The 23,124-nt window shown below is 38.8% G+C and overlaps 1 protein-coding gene across 8 annotated transcripts in view; it reads left to right on the plus strand.

The window, feature by feature from the left end:
- Window positions 1-23,124, plus strand: part of fto.L (FTO alpha-ketoglutarate dependent dioxygenase L homeolog) — a 198,116-nt gene that overhangs the window by 72,266 nt on the left and 102,726 nt on the right. For 7 of the 8 annotated variants that reach the window (XM_041589349.1, XM_018256820.2, XM_018256818.2 and 4 more), the window contains 1 exon segment: window positions 22,706-22,830. The exons of the other annotated variant lie outside the window; for it this stretch is intronic. In XM_041589349.1, coding sequence (XP_041445283.1) covers window positions 22,706-22,830 — 125 coding nt within the window. 8 annotated transcript variants of the gene reach the window in all.

Raw genomic sequence — 23,124 nt, forward strand, 5'->3', positions numbered from 1 at the left:
CGGTTTTTTTTGCAGCTTTGTGTAATATTTCTAACCAGCACCTGGGCAGTGACTATCGAGGATTTTTGAGTGCACCGGTATATATTTTAGATTTATATACTCCATAGGTCACATTAATAGTAAAGTCTCATTGATGCATAGAATTCTTTTGCAGCTCTTTAGAAATTAAGTGTCTGTTTCAATCCTGTGTTTAGAGACAATATAAAGAAGGTCAAGGGGAAGGGGGCTACAAAAGAAAGGATAACAAAGAGCACTTTCTGGTCCACTTTGTGTGTAGAAAACATATGTTCATCCAAGCAGGCGGCTGCTGGGATAGCGATATTGTATAGAGAACAAAAGCCATGTTATTCTCTTGCTTTTAGACTGTTTTTTCAATGTATTCACAACTGGGCACCATCCTGTCATCTGGGTTTTCTTGCTAGTCAGTCCGTTTGCCTTTGTATTTTTCCCCTTTCAGTAGTTGTTTCCCCCCACATCATATAATTCCAAAAATAAGATGTGACTACAATTGTATGATAGGTGTTTAGAGTCTAGGAAGAATAGTCTTGAATGGAGTACTCGTGGTAAAAGGTTAACCTAACACTCAACCACAGGTTTCAGAATTCTGGATTGGCTCAGGGTTTCAATCCATGAAACTAAAACTAAAACAACCTCTTTTCATCTTTTGTCATTTTATAAGACAAGTACTTGTATGCAAGGCTATAGGTCATTGATGCTTGACATAATACCATTTTTTCTATGATACATTTTAACTAATCTATTCAAGATTGAAATAATGTTAACAAAAATATATCTTTTCACCTCCTTCTGTATCAACTTGCAGTTAGGTTGTTCATACCAGGGGTGATAGCTCCAAATCACACACTTGTACTCCAACATCAGCTGTATCTGTGTCAGTGCACAGACTGGGCAGATTTTGGCCTGGAAACACGAAAACGATGCATTAATAAATTGTTTCCCCCCATCACTGCACTGACTTTCTGTGAGTGCACTCTGATGTTGGTCAGAAGTGCGTGGATCATCATTTTCTTCCCCAGTGTAAATTTGGCAGCAGATAAAATGTCTAGTGTGACATAGCCCTTTTACTAGAACAAAAAAATTAACCTTGATGGTCTTCCTTTCAGCCTCATCTACTTTGTTATCTTTGTATGTACAGTCCTATGAAAAAGTTTTCAAAGTAGCAACTTCCTTTTAATATATAATACGCCTTATGGAAACAGTAGTATTTCCTCAAAGACATAAAGATTATTGGATTAACAGACAATATGCAATATGCATCATAACAAAATTACATAAATGTGGGCACCTCAACAGAGATATTACATCAATACTTAGTTGAGCCTCCTATTGCAAATGTAACAGCCTCTAGATGTCTGGATTCTGGATGGCGGTATTTTTGATAATTTGTCCATACAAAATTTCTCCAGTTCAGTTAAATTTGGTGGCTGCTGAGCGTGGACAGCCTGTTCAAATCATCCCTTAGATTTTTGATGGTTCAAGTCAGGGACTGCGACGGCCATGCCATAAAATTGTACTTCTCCCTCTTTATGAATGCCTTTATAGATTTCAAAGTGTGTTTAGGGTTATTGTCTTGTTAGAATATCCAACCCCTGTGTAACTTCAAAGTTGTGACTGATGCTTGAACATTATCCTGAAGAATTTGTTGATATTGGGTTGAATTCATCCAACCATCGACTTTAACAAGGGCCCCAGTCCCTGAACTAGCCACACAGCCCCACAGCATGATGGAACCTCCACCAAATTTGACAGTAGGTAGCAGGTATTTTTCTTGGAATGCAGTGTTCTTCTTCTGCCATACAAAGCGCTTTTTGTTATGACCAGATGGCTGTCAATTTTTGTCTCATCAGTCCAAAGCACTTTGTTCCAAAATGACTGTGGCTTGTCTAAATGAGCTTTTACATACAACAAGTGACTTTGTTTGTGGCGTGAGTACAGATGTTCTTTGTGCAAATTACGCTGTATTGTAGAACAATGTACAGATACACAATATGCAGCCAGATGTTCTCGCAGGTCTTTGGAGGTGATCTTTGGGTTGTCTGTAACCATTCTCACAATCCTCCACATATGCTGCTCCTGTATTTTTCTTGGCCTGCCAGACCTGGGTTTTACAGAAACTGTGCCTGTGGCTTTCCATTTCCTGATTACATTGCTTAAAGTTGAAACTGACAGTTTAAACCTCTGAGATAGCTTTTTGTAGCCTTCTCCTAAACCATGATACGGAACAATCTTTGGTTTCAGATCTTTTGAGAGTTGCTTTAAGTATCCCATGATGTCAATCTTCATAGGAGAGACAAACAGAAGCACAACTTGCGATTGGCCATCTTAAATACCTTTTCTTATGATTGGACGCACCTGCCTATGAAGTTCAAGTCTTAACACGCTAATCCAACCAATTTGGTGTTGCCAATAATCAGTATTGAGCAGTTAAATGCATTCAAATTAGCAAAATTACAAGGGTACTAAAATTTTTGCACAGCAAGTTTTTCATATTTGATTTAATTCCATACAACTGAATACTACTTCACTAAAAATATTTGTTCAGAAAACACCCCAGTACTCAGATGTTCCTGGGAAATGAAAGACATACCACTGTTATCTTTTTTGTTGTTGAAAGTGGAGTAAATTATTATGCAGGCTGAGAGGGGTTCCCAAACTTTTTCATATGACTGTAATTTGAAACCTGTAAGTTAGAATTACAACCAAGCTACCACTTAATGAAATAGGATGAAAGATTGGATAAGTTTCCTTAAATATTGTACTATGAAAGAAAAAGCTTTATGTACTCAAACACAACCATATCAAGTGGCTATTTATGACAAAATTGTCTAAATACAGAACACATATAGGTACTGACTCAGAAACCCTTTGTGAAATTTGCATTTTTCTGTAATATTAGACAGTACCTTGTATACAAGTCTTCCCTTCTACTAAATAAAAAATCGTACGCCAAAATATTCTTTGTGATATGCTTATTTCAAATCACTGACATTAAAGGAATTGTTCAGTATAAAAAATGTTTATAGTTAGCCAAAATGTAATGTAAAAAGGCTGGAGTGTCTAATATAATAGCCAGAACACTACTTCCTCCTTTGCAACTCTCTTGGTTTCCACTGATTGAGGGGGGCTACATGGGTCATAACTGTTTGCTTTTGAATCTGACCTGCATGCTAAGGATCAATTGCACATCAGCCGTAAATGGGCGCAAGATCTCCCCCAATTCGAGGAGGGAGCCTGGAAAAATATTTTGGAGCAGGTACCCGAAATCCACATCTCAACTAGAGACAGATATATATACATATAAAGTTTCTAAATAGGGTCTATCTAACACTGCACAGGCTGGCAAATATATATCAAGGACACCCTGATGTTTGTGTGAAATGTAATTTTGAACAAGGTAACTATATACATGTATTTTGGGAGTGTCCCAAAATCCAGAGGTTTAGGGCAGCCGTACTTCAGTTCATGGGATCCTCATTAGGCCTGCCCCAAATTCGATCTCCAGAATATTGTTTTCTGGGGCATGTGGAGGTCCTCAGCTTGTCAGCTGGAGACAGACTTTGTCTTCAGCAACTTCTTCATTTTGCAAGGAAAGCCATTCTTCTGACATTGAAGGCCTCGGAACCCCCAACTCTTGGCTTTTGGATCAAGCTGATAGACGACATGCTTCCGAAAACAAAAACTTAGCTACATGGCACGTGGCTGCCCAGCCAAATTCGGGAAAATTTGGGGACGGTGGTTGATTGACCCACAGACTGGCACGTCAGATCAGTAGATATCCTGGACTGAATGTATTGATATGAACCTGTTATATTACAAGATGTAAGAAACCCATCCCTCACTTCTCCCTCTTCTTTTTCTCTTTCTACCTAACTATCACAATCTCTACTATCCATGTTAATATGAAAATCAATAAAGAAAAACTTTAAAAAAAAAAAAAAAGCATCAATTGCAAACTCACTGAACAATTATGTCCCGTAATTGGCCACCCCTTAAGGTCTCTGACTAACTCAGAGTTAGAGAGATGAAAAGCAGGATGTTGTGTCCTGTTCTGTTGTTAGACATCCGCTCACTCCAGTCTTTATAGTTTACATTTTTGGCTGACTATATTAGAAGCATTTTTTATTTTGCATAGCCTATCTATTTATTCAGTTTTTATTTTTACACCAAACTGTTTGTTTAAAAATATTTTTTTGTTTAATGTGACCTTGTTTTAATTGTTGATGCTGTTGATGAATTCAGGTCCTAGTGCATTGTTCACCTCCATTGCTGCTTACGCTAGGCCTCCTGTCACCAGTGATCCAGGTAGAAAGTGAGCCCACCCCTCAAGTTGCACCCTAGGCAGCTGCCTATTTCTAGTTCTGGCCCTGATGTAGATTTTTAAGAATCTGAACCTGGACTTAATAGAATTGGTCAAAAAGTTAATGTAAAGATTCCCTTGTTGAATTTGACAGTTAACTTAAATTCTAATTTTCACTCAACTTTTCATAAATCGGCCCCTAAATGTGTTTAGAAGTAGCCTTTTTTTCCCCTCATGGTTTTTTTTTTTTTACAGTTATTAGAAACCCCATACCTTTATACAGGTCCCCTTCCTCCAAACCATATTAACAGGGCTTCCAGAATTTGTTCCTTTCCACTGTTCCACTGTATCTTTTAAATCATGGCAGTAGGGTTTGACTACATCATATTTGGTGTTCAGGCTGCCTCAAAGTAATGACTGCACAGGATTATAAGCAGTGGTTGGTTTCCAGTGCATATGACCTTACTTGGCGATAAGCACCTACAGTATGGCAGAGATGGAGGCCTCTGGAGAGGGCCTAGTGTTTCATTCTCGTTAAGCATCAATTACAGTTTGGGTGCATGTTTATATCAATTACTATTCCACTTGGCATAAGTTTATAATCACAGTGTTGTGGATGCTTCCAGTAAAGGTGTAAAACAATTGCCTGTACAGAGCCATAGGGGCATATTTACTAAAGGGCGAAGTGACTAACATTAGCGGAAAATTCGCCAGTGTGACGTTATTTCGCTACTTCGCCGATTTAAAAGCGGTCACTGGCGTAACTTCGCTCCCTTACGCCTGGCGAAGTTGGATGTAATTATGCAAATTCACTAAGATGCGGATTTTACTGAACGTTACCTCTTGCGACAGACTTGCCTTCGCCACCCCAGACCAAGCGAAGTTCAATAGAGTAGATAGGACTTCCTCAAAAAATAGTTGAAAATTTTCCAAAAAAAAACGCTGGCGACTTTTCATTTGTCAGGGTGATAGGCTGCAAAAGATTGTAATTTTTTTCTGGGGTTCCCGGCTTCCCCCCTACATTTCCTAACATATGGCACATAAACTATACACTGGGCTCATGAGTAGGGCAATATAAGAACTCTGTCTTATTTTATTAAGGTTTGTCGGGCTTGTGTAGTGTAATGTATTGGCTGCAACATATATACGTCCATTCAACTTTAACTTCCCACCGTATGCAAATTAGGCAACGCTAGCACAACTTTGCTTCACTTGCCGCAGTAATGCTAGCGCTACTTCACCAGCGTTCCGTGCCCTGTACGCAACTTTTGATTTTAGTGAATTATCATTGTCCTGGTGAATCTATGCCTGGCTAAGTGTTGCGATGTGAGCAAAGGCGTTGCTGGCAAATTTTCGGAGGTTAGTGATTTTGCCTCATAGTAGCTTTACAATATGCCACCTTAAAGAGATACTGACACCAGAAAATATCTTTTTTTTTTATATCCATCATAACATTATCTTTGAATGCTAGTTATAATTTTGCCATAAAAGTATTTGCCTGATGCTTTACATTACCTTTCTTACCCTGATGTTTCTCTATGAGGGGGCTGCCATATTTGTGCAGCAGCAGTCGGTTAGCATTAGAAACTCTGACAGACTGAGATGGGACAGTCAGGTTGGCAAAACAGTCAGGTTTAGGAACTTCAAGTAATAGTTACTTACAAAAGCAGAACTATCAGCAAAAAATGATTGTGACCTACATGTAACTTTTAATGTAGATTAATATTTTGAAAATAAAATTGTTAGTGTCAGTATCACTTAAAGTGAATTATTAAAGGTTATAATCTTAAGCAATGTGTAAATATTATCAGTAAAGAGCAAAATGTCATATTTTTCCACTCAAATACAGTATTTTCTTTGTTTCTCAATGAAAAAAAGGAGGAGCTCTTATCCACTTGAGTGCTGCCGGCCCTCACTAAGAATGGGCTCAGAGCAATTTTATCTTAAAAAGAAAAAAAATCATCTCTCCAGCATTTCATGAAATTCATGGTTTCAATTGGACATTGGTCCACCCTTTGCTGTTATTAATGTCTTTGCTTTGCTGGAGTATTTTTCCACTGGAACATTGTTGTTGGTGTTTGCTTTAATCTAGCCCCAAAACATTTGTGAGGTAGGCAACAGATGGTGGTTGATCAGGCCTAAATTGCATTTGATATTCCCGATTATCACACAAGCGTTGGTTGAGTTGGGTTGAGGTCAGGGCTCTGTGCAGGCAAGTTCTCCCACTCCCATCTCCGCAAACTGACATTGTACATGAGTAGTGCCCTGTGTATCACCATACTGAAACGGGAGCTTTCATCAAACTTGCCCCAAAGTTGGATTCACAGAATTATCAAGAATATAATTTAACTCTGTAGGTTTGCTTTTACACCAGCCAAGGATCCAAGCCCAAAACCATGAAAAGTATCCCCAGATCACTATCCATTCTCCAACTATTTTATGACATTTAAACAGGTACCTCATGGAATCCCCCAAACCCTAACCCATCTGTTAGACTGCATGAGTCATCACTTCATGATTGCATGATTCACCACTTCAGAGAACCCTTCTCCAATTAAACAGGTTCCCATTGAATCTAATAGATCTTTACACTACGCCTGCCACTGCATAGCATTGCTCTTGGTGATCTTAGGCTTATGTGCTGCTCATCCATTAATAAAAACAAAATGCTTTCTATAAAACATTCTTGTGCTGACATCCTTCTAGAGACCATTTCAAATTCAGTTATGAGGGTTAAGATTATTTTAAAATGGTTGTCTGCATACCTTTAGCCATATAAAGTAGCCCTATACTTTTGGCAATGTAATGTATAATATATAAATATATCTACAGTGCTGGTGGTCTCCCCAGATAGAAGTGGCTAAATGATGCAGTTTAAACTTCCAGTGTTACAGGCCACCTTAACTGTATAAATATTAATAAAACACAATCAATTTACAATTATACTCAACATTCAATGTATAAATGCAGCAAGACTAAATTGTTGTCTCTGTGGCATTCAGGCTCTGTTAAACTTGCTGGTTCTTTGAATTTAACAGAATGGATTATACTAAATTCCAAATAATAATAATAACAAATCTTTGTATCTAGCATTCCTCCCATTGTTACTTTTTTTACAAATATGGCCTTGTGTATGTGTTTTTTATTAAACATTTTTTTTCAACAAACAGCAATAAGCAAGTGAATCTACATCAATGCATCATTGTTGTATGTCCAATACATGATAGCAGAGCTGTTGTCAGTAGTTATACAAGCCTGGTCTCAGTTATAAGAGCGTCAGTGACCCTATTTGAATATAACACTTTGGTCAGGTTTGCGTAAAGTTCACACATTAGTGTGTAGTTTCAATCCAGTCCCTCCATATCTTATTATATTTCTGTGGTCACCCCCTAGCAGCATATGTTTAAGTTGTATCAGGGGAAGTAGGGATCTGACTAAGTTTACATATCTGTCAAATGTCAAGGATGATTGCACCATCCAGTGCAGTAGTATACATTTTCTGGTATAGCAATTAGTGATGGGCGAATTTGCGCAATTCACCGCCAGCAAATAAATTTGCGAAACGCATGCAAAAATTTGCCCGAAAAAAAAATGGGCGCCGGCGTCAAAAACGGGTGCCGGTGTCAAAAACGAGACGCTGTCGCCGTTTCGCAAAGTTTTCGCCATTTCGCAAATTTTCTGGCGAAACGCCGCAAATTCGTCCATAACTAATAGCAATGTGTGTAATAAAATTCTCATTGCAGCTGTTGGGGTGAGGTCATCTAACACTCCCAGCAAGCGCACCTTAGGTGACTGTAAATTTGGGAGGGATGTTTTGTCCTGTGTAGGCCAATATTTTTGCCCAGAAGGATTGGATAACTGGCATTGCCAGATAAGATGGAGGTAGTTCACCTCTGTGGCATTGCACTTAGGTCATTAGAAAGAGTCATAGGGAGAAGCCTGAGGGGAGTTATGTGGAGCCTATGTATAATTTTGAATTGTATCAGTTTGCCTGTGGTTGAGAACAAATAGCCATAGGCTCTTGTAGTGGCTTCATCCCAATCATAGACATCAACTTCTGGAAAGTCATTTTGCAGGATAGAGTATAGTGAAGTGATGAGGTTTTGGAGGAAGCACCTTGAATTTTGCCTGGAATTTTGCTTGGAAGGCCTGCTTCAGTTGGAGGTATAAATACCAAGGGAGTACCTCCTGGGTTTGGGAATGTCTAATTTCTCCAGTCAGTTAGGAGCCCTTTGCAAGCAAGTCCCCATGTGGGCCAGACTCTGTATGTTGATATGCCTTGGAAGTGGGGGAGATGGGAGTTGACCCAGAGTGGTAGGCCAGCGGAGACGCTTGTAAGAAACATGTAATTCTCCACTGCCATTGATGTTGCTCCTAGTGACCTCATGGTAAGTGCCCATTTTGAAATTTCTGCCTTAAATCAATTTTTGGAGGCAGAATGACACCGGTTTACTCCAACATAGCCTACTGCAGACTAGCAGTCCACATGGTGATATTAATTAGCCTATCACAGTCGTTATTTGGCAACCCCAAGGAATTTTTTCTTGCTTGTGTGGCTCCTCAACAGTTTTTACATATGGCTCACAAAAAATATTAGGCACCTCTCCTTTATATGGTGTCAGTATGACCGGATGGTTTGTTCGGATATCCGCCGATTTGTGGAATGGAATGCATTTCATCAATTCTATCAAGCTTGCTATGGTGGCTTGGGGTGGGAAATTAGGGTTAGATGGGTCAGGGCTGAACCACCACTGGATGTAATAGCCTTGGAATGTGAGGAAGTATAAATACCAGTTTGGGAGAACCAGAGTTTTGCTCTACTGAATTTGGGAAACCCTGGATAAGGGTAGGTTGGCCCATACTGCTAGCTTCTCCTTCATAGTTCTGAAGATTGGGTCTAGGTTGTTGGGGAAGAAAGGCTTCTCCTGTGCACCACAACACCAAGTTATTTGAAAGAGTCCATACAGTTCAGAGGTAGGGGCAATCTATTTGGATCACTTCCCTCATCTATGGGAACACTGGATTTTTGCCAGTTAATCCTCAACCCCAAGAATTGGTCCACCACTAGTCCTACTTTTTACAATAAAAGTTTGATGTCTTTGGATAATAAATCTACAGGAAGGCTTCTTCCTTTTTTGTTAATATAATTCTCCCAAACTGCTTTCAAAAGATTAAGCATATCTTTTAATATATGTGCTACAGGTTGTTGTGCTAACATATGTCTCCTGATCTCCTAAAATATTCAAACCTAATATCTTATGAAAAGCTTGCTTTTGCCATTAGTGAGATTAACATTTCAGCATATAGCCTGTAGATCTAGTCAGGCTAAATGATAGCATGAAACTATATGTGACCTTTGGTTATACTTGGGATACTGTTATGATTTGGAGGTAATGAGTTTATGAAGAAGTTTTGATGCAAAAGAACCTGTTTATTTCTAATCAAAGGCCAAAGTAACACTGAGTGGCTGAATAACAAAATAATTTCCAAGGCCCAGCCAAAATTCTGTACTTGATCCAATGTATTATGTTGCTTTCTTGGATCAGAACAAGTTTCATCCAAATATCACTGGTGGGGGTCGTGCACCTCCCAGTGATTATAAATGCTAACCACATTTCCCGGGCAAGGGGTTCTGGGCCTGCATGTTTTTACATCAAAGAGGAACATTGGTCTAAGTTTAGTGATTACAATTACTGGAGATGCCTAACAAATTGGCACCCCCAGTGATTATGACTTTCCTTTAACAGCCTTGAGGCAATATGTCTGGACAATGGGTAAAACTCTCTCCTGAACAGTATGCAAAGCCTGTACATACTTCACTTTGAAATAAAAATGTATGGTTGTTATGTTGTGGATGTTACAAGGAACTTCATTTTTGTAAAATAAAAGTTTGAATAAATTTAGTATAATATACTTATGAAAAAAAAAGTTTATCTATTGAATAATTATATTCTCCACATTGTATATTTAAAATTGTATTCCCATTGAGGTTTTTGTAAGATTATATGGCTGACATTAAGACCAGGAGTTTTATTATCCATAAAGTGTAAATGGAATTTTACAACTGACAAGTCAAGAAGCTATTTTATGTAAATTTATTTTCCCTATTCAGGTTAGCAGGCTGATCTTGTACAATGCAAATAACATATATGTGTAGGTATCAATTCGACTAGATGCAACACAAACACTTTTTAACCTATACAAAACACATGTTTATATAAGACACCATTCACATTTCAAACATATTTTAGCAAATATGCAAGAGAAATTGTCTCAATTTCCTACCAGGCAGAAAAGGCACTTGTTTTTCCAGCCAATGTTAATGCACTGTACATGAAAGATTTAAGACTTGCTGGAAAGATTTGCTTCTATTTTATTAGAGCTGCCACTGAGAAAGAAAGAGTAGAACTTGAGAGAGGTGCTTCTAGATTTCTTAATGGGCTGTCAGGGGCAAGACACCCGGTCTGGGTTTTACCAGCGTTCTTCCTGTGCATTAAAAGCAACAGAGGCAAAGTAAGCACATACAGAAGTATGAATTACTTGATGCCTTCACTGTTCCACCTGCTTAGCCCTGTCTTAAACAATTAATCACTTAAAAAATCTTTACACTGAATTCAACATTTTACTTGTACCCATGCCACGAGAGAAGCAATAAGGAGGGTGGCCTAGTAGGCATAAAATAACTATTTTAATAAAATTGGCAACTAAATTCAAAGCAGCTGGCCTCTGGACAAAAGCCATGCCTCTACCTTCACAGCAAGAGATATATAAGATGGTTAAATATAAGCAACTTTGTATTTGAATAAACAAAACAAAATGCATTATATACATACAAGGCAAATGTTGAGTTTCATCATTTAGATTATGAATTTCATTTTAACAAAAGTATATTGTGAAAGATAGGGGATATCAAGAAATGGTCAAAGTTTAGACTATGTCAAGGTAACAATCTGGTGGTGGTAGGCATAGTAACAATGTAAATATCTGTAAATAGCCTTCAGTTTTATTTTTTTTCTGGTTTTTGTTCTATTAAAATGCTTTTGCTACTCTCTGTCTTAAAATGTAATTTGCTATCAAGCCCCAGATTTACAGTACTGCACCTCTAGGCCAGCTTCCCTACACCGCCCACCACCCATGTATGCATGTGTGATTGTGACTTACTTACTAGACATCACCCCCCACTCATACATGGGTAATCATTTAGCCTTGGTCTTGGGGCACAGGGATTTAAAGAACTGTCAAATCTCACTATCACCCATTCCCTAGTCTGGAAAAAAAACTTCAAAATACTGGGAGGCATGCTGCCGCTAAAATTGTGCTGCCCTTAGGCCCGGGCGTTTGTAGCCTTCGCACAAATCAGGGCCTGGCTGCTATCAGGTTGCCAAGGATAAATTACCCTAGCAACAAGTCACAAGTTGATAATTGATCAATTTAAAACAACCGTTTTAGAGCTAAAGAATATACGTCCCTGGGAGAATTCCAATGTCTATTTGCATCAGGCAAATGCCCGAGGGGCCGCTCTCTCCTGTATTCAAGTGGGCCGCCCACTGCCTTATTACATGCGGCGCTGCACTTAAACTCTGCCCCGTTTTTTTTTGAGGACTGCCCTGCTGCCTTTAAAGCTAAAACTAGCGTCAGACTGAGGGGGTGGGGACAGGAGCACAGGGCCGGCTGATCGCTGACAGCGTAGGAGCAGCTTTTCCTTCCTGCACGTGTCAGGCTGAGGAGGAGGGAGAGGAGCACAGGGCAGGACGATCGCTCAGCATTTAGGACCCAGGAGCAGCTTTTGCTTGGTGCAGACTGTCACAGAGGTTTCCCCGATCCTCTTCAATCTGAGACCCGCCTCCTGCCTGTTATTTTCCTCTGCCAGTGAAGAACAAGCGATCGCCAGCACAGCAGAACAGCCAATGAGCTGCAGACACTCATTCGAAATTCCCACCCACTGTTGCACTGTGCTGCACTCCTTCACACTGGTAAAACTGTGTAAGACTAATAGTTTGTGGCTGACTGCTTTCCAGATTCCCCCTCTGCCCTCAAACCCCCCCACACACACACACACACCTAAACTATGTGCAGGGAGTATAGTGGTAAGTGGAACTAATGCTTTTTTTTTTTTTACTAAAACTATCTGCCAGTCTTAATTTACTCTCCCCTAAGCATTGCCTTTATCAAGACTCTTGCAGGCATTTGGCTTATTTTTGTTTCTCCCACTGTGACTCCATTAATTATTATATGTATAAATATTATATGTATATTATAAGGGATAATGTACCCCCTACTGTAAATGATAAGGATATTAGAAGTCACTGAGGGGTTGTTCTGTGACCATATAAAGGCACAAGGCTGCAGGCTGAGTTATACAGGGAACTCGGAGTATCACTAATGTATTATAAGGAATAATGTACCCCCTACTGTAAATGATAAGGATATTAGAAGTCACTGAGGGGTTCTGTGACCATATAAAGACACAAGGCTGCAGGCTGAGTTATACAGGGAACTCTGAGTATCACTCATGTATTATAAGGGATAATGTACCCCCAACTGTAAATGATAAGGATATTAGAACTCACTAAGGGGTTGTTTGAACATATCATTTATCGCAGTTTTATATTAGATATATGTGTATATATATATATATATAAAATGTGCATGTGTATAAGCAAAAGACCTGCAAACATTTATGTGTGGGCTGCTTTTTTTTTTTTGCCAGGGCTGCTTTTTACTCCCAGTCCGGCCCTGATTTGCATCATCAATAATGAAAAGCAATTTCACCAAACAATCGTGATTATCAGATAAAATTAGATTCATTGGATATACGTGAGTAGATAACTTGTTCCGGACATATACAAGTGACCAAGATTATAATTCCACATATGCACAAATACCCTTGTAATATAAAAAAAATTAGATCAAAAGAAGAAAATGTTCCAATGCTATCTGGTTCTCTCATCCTAATCCAGTTTGTAGCCAAGAGATTGTGATGAATTGTGTTTAGTGGCACAAAGCGAAAACACATTCAGAATTAAGGGAGCAAGGGAATTTATGGGAAAACACCCTTAAAGGGGTTTGAGATAACTTTAAGTATGATGTAAAGCAGTGCTGTACAACTTCTGTGGTATCAAGGTCTGGAATTATTCTGGCCTACATGGTGGAGAACCAATAATGGAATCCACTGTTAACCACTCCCTATTTTAAACCACACCATAAGACCATGTCCACATTAATTGTGGTAGCACACCAAAAAACCAAATGGTTGGTGCTCACTGCAGGGATATCACTTGTATTCTATGTGTAAAAAGTTAGATCATATTAAGACATATGCGTAAATCAATATGCCTCATCCTCCCCTGTGGATAACACAGCTCCCCCCAGTACCTAATTATGAATTTCATTTTAACAAAAGTATATTGTGAAAGATAGGGGATATCAAGAAATGGTCAAAGTTTAGACTATGTCAAGGTAACAATCTGGTGGTGGTAGGCATAGTAACAATGTAAATATCTGTAAATAGCCTTCAGTTTTATTTTTTTTCTGGTTTTTGTTCTATTAAAATGCTTTTGCTACTCTCTGTCTTAAAATGTAATTTGCTATCAAGCCCCAGATTTACAGTACTGCACCTCTAGGCCAGCTTCCCTACACCGCCCACCACCCATGTATGCATGTGTGATTGTGACTTACTTACTAGACATCACCCCCCACTCATACATGGGTAATCATTTAGCCTTGGTCTTGGGGCACAGGGATTTAAAGAACTGTCAAATCTCACTATCACCCATTCCCTAGTCTGGAAAAAAAACTTCAAAATACTGGGAGGCATGCTGCCGCTAAAATTGTGCTGCCCTTAGGCCCGGGCGTTTGTAGCCTTCGCACAAATCAGGGCCTGGCTGGATGTCTGATTGCAGATGTGAAAATAGAAGACTTGCTGATATTAATAATTTTTCCCAGTTGTGAGGCAAACTGGAGGCTCAGGTTACACAGCAGATAAGGTCTGTAGAACATAATGATGTTATCTGTTATCCACTATTAACCTGTGCCATAAAACCTTTTTTCAATTTCCACCATTGCTACACAGCAGCTTGTTTATATGAACTATAGTAGTGTTTCTGAAGCAAACAGATCAGTTTTATCAGTGCAGGGCAACAGTACATGATATCTTCAGTACTTTAAAACACTTTAATTTTTTGGTGTTACTGTTCCTTTAATGAAGCAAAATAAACTTCACTTATACTTAAAGGGGAACTCCGGCTTCCAAACCAAAATTTGATAAAGAGACCCACATAACACAGAAACCCCTAATATACCTAATATATGACTGGTAAAATGGGAGAACTGGAGGTGCTGGTGGGAAAATATGATGTGATTAATGTGGCCGAAACAAGGCTGAATGAGTCACATGACTTGGCAGTTAATATCAGCAGCTATACTTTGTTTCGGAGGGACAGAGACAATAGAAAAGGAGGAGGGGTATCTGTTTGTTAGGCAGGATTTAAAAGCTTATATAAAGGAGGAGGCTATGTTAGAAAATGAGGGGGCAGAAGTCTTATGGGTAGAGTTCTTCACTAATTGTAAAGAGTCCAGCAAATTAATTGTAGGAGTATGCTATAGACCCCCTAATGTAAGTGAGGAGGAGGCTAAGCTTCTGATGCAAATAGAAAAGGCTGCTAGTTTTCTGAGTCTGAGAAAATCAGATCTAAAACTTTTGGCTTCCTCTGTATCAACTGGCAGTTAGGCAGGTTAAAAAAAGTTAAAAGGTTGAACTTGATGGACATGTGCCTTTTTTCAACCTAACTTACTATGTTACCCATCACAATTACCTGTTTCTTCAAAAAGTTTGAATAAATGCCATGTTCTATGCTGCAGCCCAGCTGATTAACAGTTCTTCTCTTTCTGCATCATTTGAAATCCTGGCAGGGAAGGAGGGATTAAAACAATGATGTTACAAATTGTAACAACTTCTCCACAGCTTACAGACAGCATGCAGGAACTAAATGACCCACAATGCATTGCACTATGATGTTCCGTTCCTTATTGAAATCACATGTGCAGGGAATTGTGGGGTTTGGAGGACGCAGTCTAAGGACAGTTGGCTGTTGATACAAAGTAACAGTAGTCAGCCAGTTCAGCAAAGTAGCCCGAAAGATCAGCAGAAGAGCAGGGGGCTAGGCTTAGGGAACTGTCAGAAACCATAACAAATCATGAAAAATCTGCATATTTTTTAATTGATGTATATTGAAAATTGCTTGAAATTATGAGGTATGTTTTTGTAGAGTTCCACTTTCAAAATTGACAGAAAGGAGGGCCTAATGTATGCCCCTAGTGATATTATAAACAGTGAGAAAGGAGGGAGAATGTGAGGAGTAGAAGAGGCATGCAGTATGTGAAATGATTGATATGTTAGCGGCATAAGCAATATAAGATTGACAAGCAAGATCTTTAAAGGACAAGGAAACCCTCAACATGAGTCTTTGTCATATGTTAGGGCATATTAAAAAGTGCGCATACGTACTTACTGTTCCTCTCAAATATGGGCACTTCCACCAAAGAGAGCCACAGCAATCAAGCCTTTTCTCTAAGCATGACTGACCTCACATATTTTACTGTGCATATGCACACATGTCTGTAGAGCGACCTACAAAGAGACTTACAAAGCGAGATCTAACTATCTAAGCAGGGTATGTGGACGTAATTGTGTGTGCATGCGCTGTCCTCAAGAATGACGCTGGCGGAAGTAAAATGGCATCTGTGATTCTTATGAAACAAGTAAACTCTTTCTTTGGGGGTGTTAAAACAAATGTTTGTGTTTTTGAGTGAAATAAATTTAGCATGTGGCAAGTGGCTCTGGTAGACTGCTGTTTGCCCAGGTTGTTCTTTCGGGAGTTTCCTTGTTCTTTAAATAAGGCATGGATTTTTTTTTAAAATAAAACAATTACGTTTTATTTATTTTTTTAAATAAGGCTTTTATTATACAGCTTTGAATGGGATATGAACCCATGAAAATTAATTCATGTAAAGTTAATCAGCTAAACTGAAAATTAGCACCACTAGGGTTAAATTAATCTATGAAGTGAATGGAAAATGTATATGGTTGCTGGTCACCAAAGAGAGCTGTTGATCTGAAGCCTGATTGGTAGTATAAATATAAAACTCCTGAAATCTACAGTTTATATGCATGTATTTTTTTACAGTTTAGACCACTTTTAAGTAGGAAAAAATACACTCTTTTTAAATGGGCTTTTGTCTTGCCTAATGGAATAAGGCTGGCAAGTGGTAGTTTCCCATGTTTGTATTGAATAGATAAGACTAATATGGAGAGTTATTTAAACATTTTTTACTATAGAATAGTCCTATCAGTGGAGCAAACTATTTCATTGGTTTTCAAACTAATAAAGTTGCTATGCGTCCCTAGCCTAAAATCTACAGTTAGTTTATTTTAAACATGCAGTATACACAGCATTTTGTCCACATGAGCAAAATAAATATGAGTTACATTAAACATGTATAATATGTATTCTATTATTTTAAAAATAGTTTTAAATAAAATATAAGGAATTGTATTCCTTTCACACTTACTAACGTCCCTGTAATTAGCTGAGTTAGTTTAACTATTAGATGTCAGGGCCCGAAGGCTCAGGTTGGAGTTCTAGACCAAGGAGGAAGCAGTATTCCGAACACAGTTTATGGAATCACAGAGGTTAAGAAGAAGAGTATTCAAATCCAGGCAAAAGGTCAGTTCAGGCAGCAAGGTTCTTAATAGTAATATTTGACCTTGAAAAAACATATTGTACAAGAACAGGAACACAATAAGTAGAACCTATAATCAGGCAAAGTCTGTAGGCCTCAGGTTTTCACTAGCTGCCATTGCGCGTTGATACCGAATGTTTTGAAGCCAACTGCATGACGCCGTGTCCGGATTGGTGCGCTGGTGTCCGCCATCCCACGTGGTTCACCTGGCCGCCACCTTCTTGGGGAAGACGCTGAAGTCGGGAGCTCCTGACCTGGATTAGACTGGCTGCTCTTATCTATGTTAAGGTGAGTCTCCGGCATTATGGAGCACATATGGCATCCCTCTCGCCTCCAACAACAGACATGCATGCATTGTGTGTTTGTGTACTCACACAACTGTAGTCACTCCTCCGTCCTGCCATTTATAACGCGCTGCTCTTCCCTATCAATGTCTTTGTCCTCAGTCCTGGCCACAAATCAAGTTGTGATCTCAGCTCCTCTGCCTAGTGCATATTTTACTCCAGTGCTCCGTGCTCCCCCCTCAGTCATTGTACGTTTCTGTCTCCTCCTTCCGACTTCACTTCTCTGTTCTCCTTCCTTGGCCCTTCCGTACTGTTCACATCTTCTTCCTTAAGCTTCCCATTTCGCCTCTCTGTACTTGTAATTTAGTGCTCCTCTGCACACATATCCTCTGATCCAACCTCCCACCTCAGTCCCTGTACTTTTCCTTCTTCTCCCTCTGACTTCAGCCTTATTTGATACTATATTTCATTGCACATATTCCAGGTAATTTTAACAAATCATGTTTTAGCAGGTATTTCCAATATTTATAAAAGCCACCTAGTTATGTTTTTTTTATTGCAGCTAATGATTAATAAATGGGAAGTACTAGATTAGCATGCATAAAATTTAATAGGAACATAAGCATAGGCATAATTATATGAAATTTGCTTGGCGGCAGGAAAAAACATGACTTTTTTAAAGAGTGGAAATGCCTGCTTAAACATGATTGTTAAAATGGGTACCACATTAAATAAGACTGAAGTTGGAGGGAGAAGAAGGAAAAGTACAATGACTGAGGGGGGAGCACAAAAGTAAAATAAGCACTTTGCAGAGGAGTGAGATCTCAACTTGATTTGTGGCCAGGACAGAGACACAATGGCAGAGATCAAAGCATGCTATATGGCAGGACAGAGGAGTGACTACAGCTTTTTACCATGTGTGAGTACAATTTCTGACATGGTGCATTCATTTATACATGAAATTGCCTCTGTGCTACCCTGCAGTGGGATCTGGGGGTATTTATACATGAAATTGCCACAATGCCATCCTGGTTTAGCTGGGGGTGTGGTCACAAAACGGGACATGGCCTATAAAAATTTTGCGGCGAGCTGCGTGGGTAGTAATTTGTGTTATATGTTTCTTCTTTGCCCCCCCTGTAAAATATTCTGCAGACGCCCATGTGAGGTGTTTACTAGGAGCTCTGCTGTGTTCCGTCATATGATGTTTTGTCTAAACATCTGAGTGTTATCATTGTTTGCTATATATTCTGCCAGTGCAAACTGTGTGAACATTATTGGGATTATTTACTAAAACTTCTAATAACTTTTTTTTTATGAAAACAAATCCAACCAAACTCCCTTCCATGATTTGAACTCATTTAATTCGTATTGTACGTTTGACTTTTTGGATTATCAGATGACAAACCCCTATTTTTATTGGCTTATCCAGCTTAGATCACAATGTCAAGAAACAACTCCAGGGACATCTGCCATTGAGCTTTGGAGTATGATAAATCTTAAAAAATTTGAGTTATATATTTTTCCACAAAAAGTTTTCCCCCAAATGCCTAGACCAGAAAGTTTTTTAAATAAATGGGCCCTATGTGTAAATGTTTTCAGAGCATTTTAATTTCCTGTTATTTCTTACCCTGCACTTTTTCATGAATAAATAGCCAAGCACAAAATATTGTTAGCTGACATACATAGCATTAGCAAACAATAATGTTAGATGTTACTATTGTGCCATTGACTACAGTGCTTGGCTACTTCAAGGGGGCTGTGTGATACTGAAATTCAATATTTGTTTGACTAAGGAGTGGTTGTGTATGGATTACTTCTGAATTCATACAAAAATCTCTATTATATGCTGTCATAAATAGTATGTATCCATACAGATCAATAATAGGTAATGTCAAAATTAATTGTGTCCATAAGGATAATATTAGGTCCAAACCTCTAGGTGATCTAAAGAGAGATCTAGTAGAAGGTGTATAAACTGATTCCAGTTTGCCTCAAAAAAAAAAATCTGCAAGGCAATCATACTAGTCTATTGTACTTTTTCCAGTCTCAAGGGATGCCCTTGGGTCATCTGGAACGATCTACTGTAAATAAGGCTCCACGCAGTTGCTGGAATATTTATAAACTGTAATTATTTTCTGTGTGTAATTTCAGTATATATGATAATGATAGCAATTAAAACTTCTGGCCCACACACAGATTTGCTAGTCCATACACAGAATTTCGGGTGCTATAAACGCCATACACAAATTATAATCCTTTCCTTTTTTTTTGTTCTTGCTTAAAGGTCTCAATGGCAAGTTAATTTATTCAGGAAACTGTGAAAAATTAAACTAGAGACCGCAACTGTTTTCCTGTTGTGATTGACCAGCAATGTGAAGGGGAATGCCCATATATATCTAATCTTATGCTGGTTAAGAAGTTCAGGCAGGGGTTTGCGTTCTCTGTTTAAGGTTGATTTGAGATATGTCTATATAGAGCTGTATCTCCATGTCATCATCCAGCTTGGTAACATTGTTGTACGTTCATGTACAATATTAATCCTTTGGTTTTGTAGTAGTACATTCGTAGAATTTCATCCATGGAGGTTCCCCCTCTCTGGGCTTTCCTCTGAGTGTTCTGTGGTTCCGGTCTATTATGATCCGATCAGGCTCTATGTCCAGCAGAATTCTTTGGAATAGTGTTCTTATGGTTGGCTCCAGGTTCGTATAGCTTTCTGGCAGGCTTTTGATGCGGAGGTTATTGCGCCTGGAGTGGTTCTCAAGATCCTCCTGTTGTTCCTGTATAGGGCATAGCTGTCTTTTTATCTCTGAGATTTCATGGATCCCTTATTTTGCCTCCTCATTTTCAGCTACATGTTCCCCCACGCCGCTACCTCCGCAGTTATTTCCAGTATCGCTGTTGCAATACAGTGATTAGCTTTTCAAGGCTATCATATAGGTCTTTGAGCTCTTGTTTGCTGACCTGGTCTGCCGCTTCCAATGCATGTTCTGACGAAGGTTGCTCGTCGCCATCTTGGCTGGCTGAGGCCTGTTCCTTGCATTTGAAAAAGATGGGCACTTCACCGGCTTTACTGAAGGTTTTTGGTTTGCGACCCATCTGTCAGATGTAGATCGGTTTCCGCTTTGTAGAGTGCTTATAAGTCTGAGTTGGGTGCTTATGTACTGGGTGTTCATGAGGTGAATAAGCGGAGCTCACGGATCACGCTACCATTCGGGTACTCTGCCCCCAAGTTTATGCCCTTTTTTATGCAAGATCATACTTTATCTGGTTTAGTGGCCACATTATGACACTGCCTGAAGTTAGACAACTTCTCTACAAATACCCCTAGATCCTTCTCAGTTAAGGAAACTCCCAACACACTGCCATTTAGTGTATAACTTGCATTTACATTATTTTCACGGAAAGGTTGTCTCCCATAAACTCCATTTTAGTCAATTCATCCAGTTTTTAAAAAAAAATGATTTCCTTTATCTCTGTAAAACAATATTTTGTACTTGATCCTAACTAAGATATAATTAATCTTATTGGAAGCAAGACCAGGGTTTTGGGTTTATTTAATGTTAACATGATTTTCTAATAGACTTAAAGTGATACTGACACTAAAAAATGTATTTTAGCATATGAATGAACATTAAATGTTACCTATAGGTCATGTTGATCATTTTTTGCTGAGAGGTTTGTTTTTGTATATAATTGTTAGTTGAAGTTCCTAAGCCTGACTCTCTGACACTCTGACTTTGCCAACCTGACTGTCCCATCTCAGCCTGTTAGTTACAGTTTCTAATGCTAACGGACTCCTGCTGCACAAATATGGCAGCCCCCTCATAAAGGAACATGGGGGATCAGACAGGTAATGTAAAAGCATCATGCAAATACTTTATGGCAAAGTTAGAAGTAGCTTGCAAAGCCAATATTATAATAGATGTAAAAAAAAGTTTAATTTCAGGTGTCAGTATCTCTTTAAGGTATGAAGATACACGTTATGGAAACATTCCTTTTCCAGAAAACCCTATATCCCTCTGTATATCAGTCCCGTACCTGTGTTCTTATACAGTAAATGGTGCTTATTGATATCATTGGTTATAATTAGTGCTTAGTGATGTAATTTCTGTCACCTTGGAGTTCCATAACCTGTATAACAGCACAAGGTCAAAGGCCTTGTGTTTTTATATAGTCAAACTGAAAACTTGAAAACTTGAAAACTGTGTGAAAAGTCCAAACACTTGGCATTGGTTGATTCTAATAGCAGTCTAAAGCTGGCCATAGACGCAAAGATCCGATCGTACGAATCAACGTACGATCGGACTTTCCCATCTCCCAACCTGCCACTAACCATTCAGATCAAAATCTTACCATTCCGATCAAATAAAGTAGTTTAAGAACAGATCAGCCGATGTTCTGCCCCTGACAGCAATCCTACGATAGTTATGTCTGACAAAGCTAGTGACAGTCTCCCACTGAAAATTGTACGATCGGCAATACATGCAGAGATATTATCGGCAGACGACAGAAATTTTCTAACATGTCAGATCGACCAAACAACCGATATCCGCCGGACGAAAAATATCGGGAGTCTCCAAACACGGTCCGAAAATCGTACGAATCCACGATTCGTATGATCGGATCGTTGCCTCTATGGCCAGCTTTAGACAGAGTCCAATAACAGGCTTGGGATCAGGGCTGGCTAGAGATGGGTAGAGTTCAAAAGACAGGCAGAGGTCAAGGCAAGCTGCTGAGAGAAGCAAAGTCCAGTAACAAGCCGTTAATAACAGGAAATCATACTCGAAGCAGGAACTGGTCAAGAGCGCAGAAACAAGACGAGGACTAGGAAACAAGGCAGGAATCCGGCAGGAGCACAACAGAGTAACAGACTGGATCAGACTGGGTAGCTTAATGATCAAACAACTCAATGTGGTGTGAGGCAAGCTTATATAGTCCCGTAATTACTTGTTTGCAGTTACCTGGACCTGGACAGGAGGAGGTAAGATGATTAGTTTGTTTTAGATTAATTTGTAAGCTATTTTTAAAAAAGTACAAAGGAGGCAGGCAGTATTTGTAGCCACAGTTGTGTGTGACTACACAAAATATGTTTATCATTTTTTTACATGCTTGATGGGATTAAAGAGCCCTAGTTTAGGTTGTACTTGCTGCATATGTAAACTTAATTCCTAATATGTGCTGCTGATTTTCTATCATGCATATTTATTAGCTGGAAAATTTACAATAATAATAATAATAATAATAATAATAATAATGAAAAAATATTGGTGTAATGTAGATTTAATGTCCATTTGCCTATGAGCCTTTTCATTAATTTTAGAGGCTTTCCTATTCTTTATTCATTGATTTAATTACTTTGCAGACCAGCCTTGTACTGAAAGCGATTGAAAATGAAAATCTTACAGTGGATGAAAAATGCAATATCCTGAAGAATATTTTGCCTCCACTAGTAGAACGTCAGGATCTGCGTCATGATTGGAGAGAGAGGTGGGAAATATATATATATATTTATATATCCTTTAAAAAAAATGTGTGTATATATGTATATATACTTTTTATATTTTATTTAGACCTGGCCATAATTGTCCAACATTTTGTAAGAACCTTGTAACCTCATACCACGGTCACAGATAAAGGAAAACACTGGTTTTAAGCCAGTCAGCCAAAGTCTTCGTAATATCTAGGGAAGTAAATATGTTTTCATCCCAAATCTCACTCTTATAGACATTCTAGCTGAGCTCTGCAGTGTGTAGAGAACAGGATAAACATACTCATAAAATC

Source organism: Xenopus laevis, chromosome 4L (genome assembly GCF_017654675.1).
Source record: "Xenopus laevis strain J_2021 chromosome 4L, Xenopus_laevis_v10.1, whole genome shotgun sequence".
Taxonomy (NCBI): Eukaryota; Metazoa; Chordata; class Amphibia; order Anura; family Pipidae; genus Xenopus; species Xenopus laevis.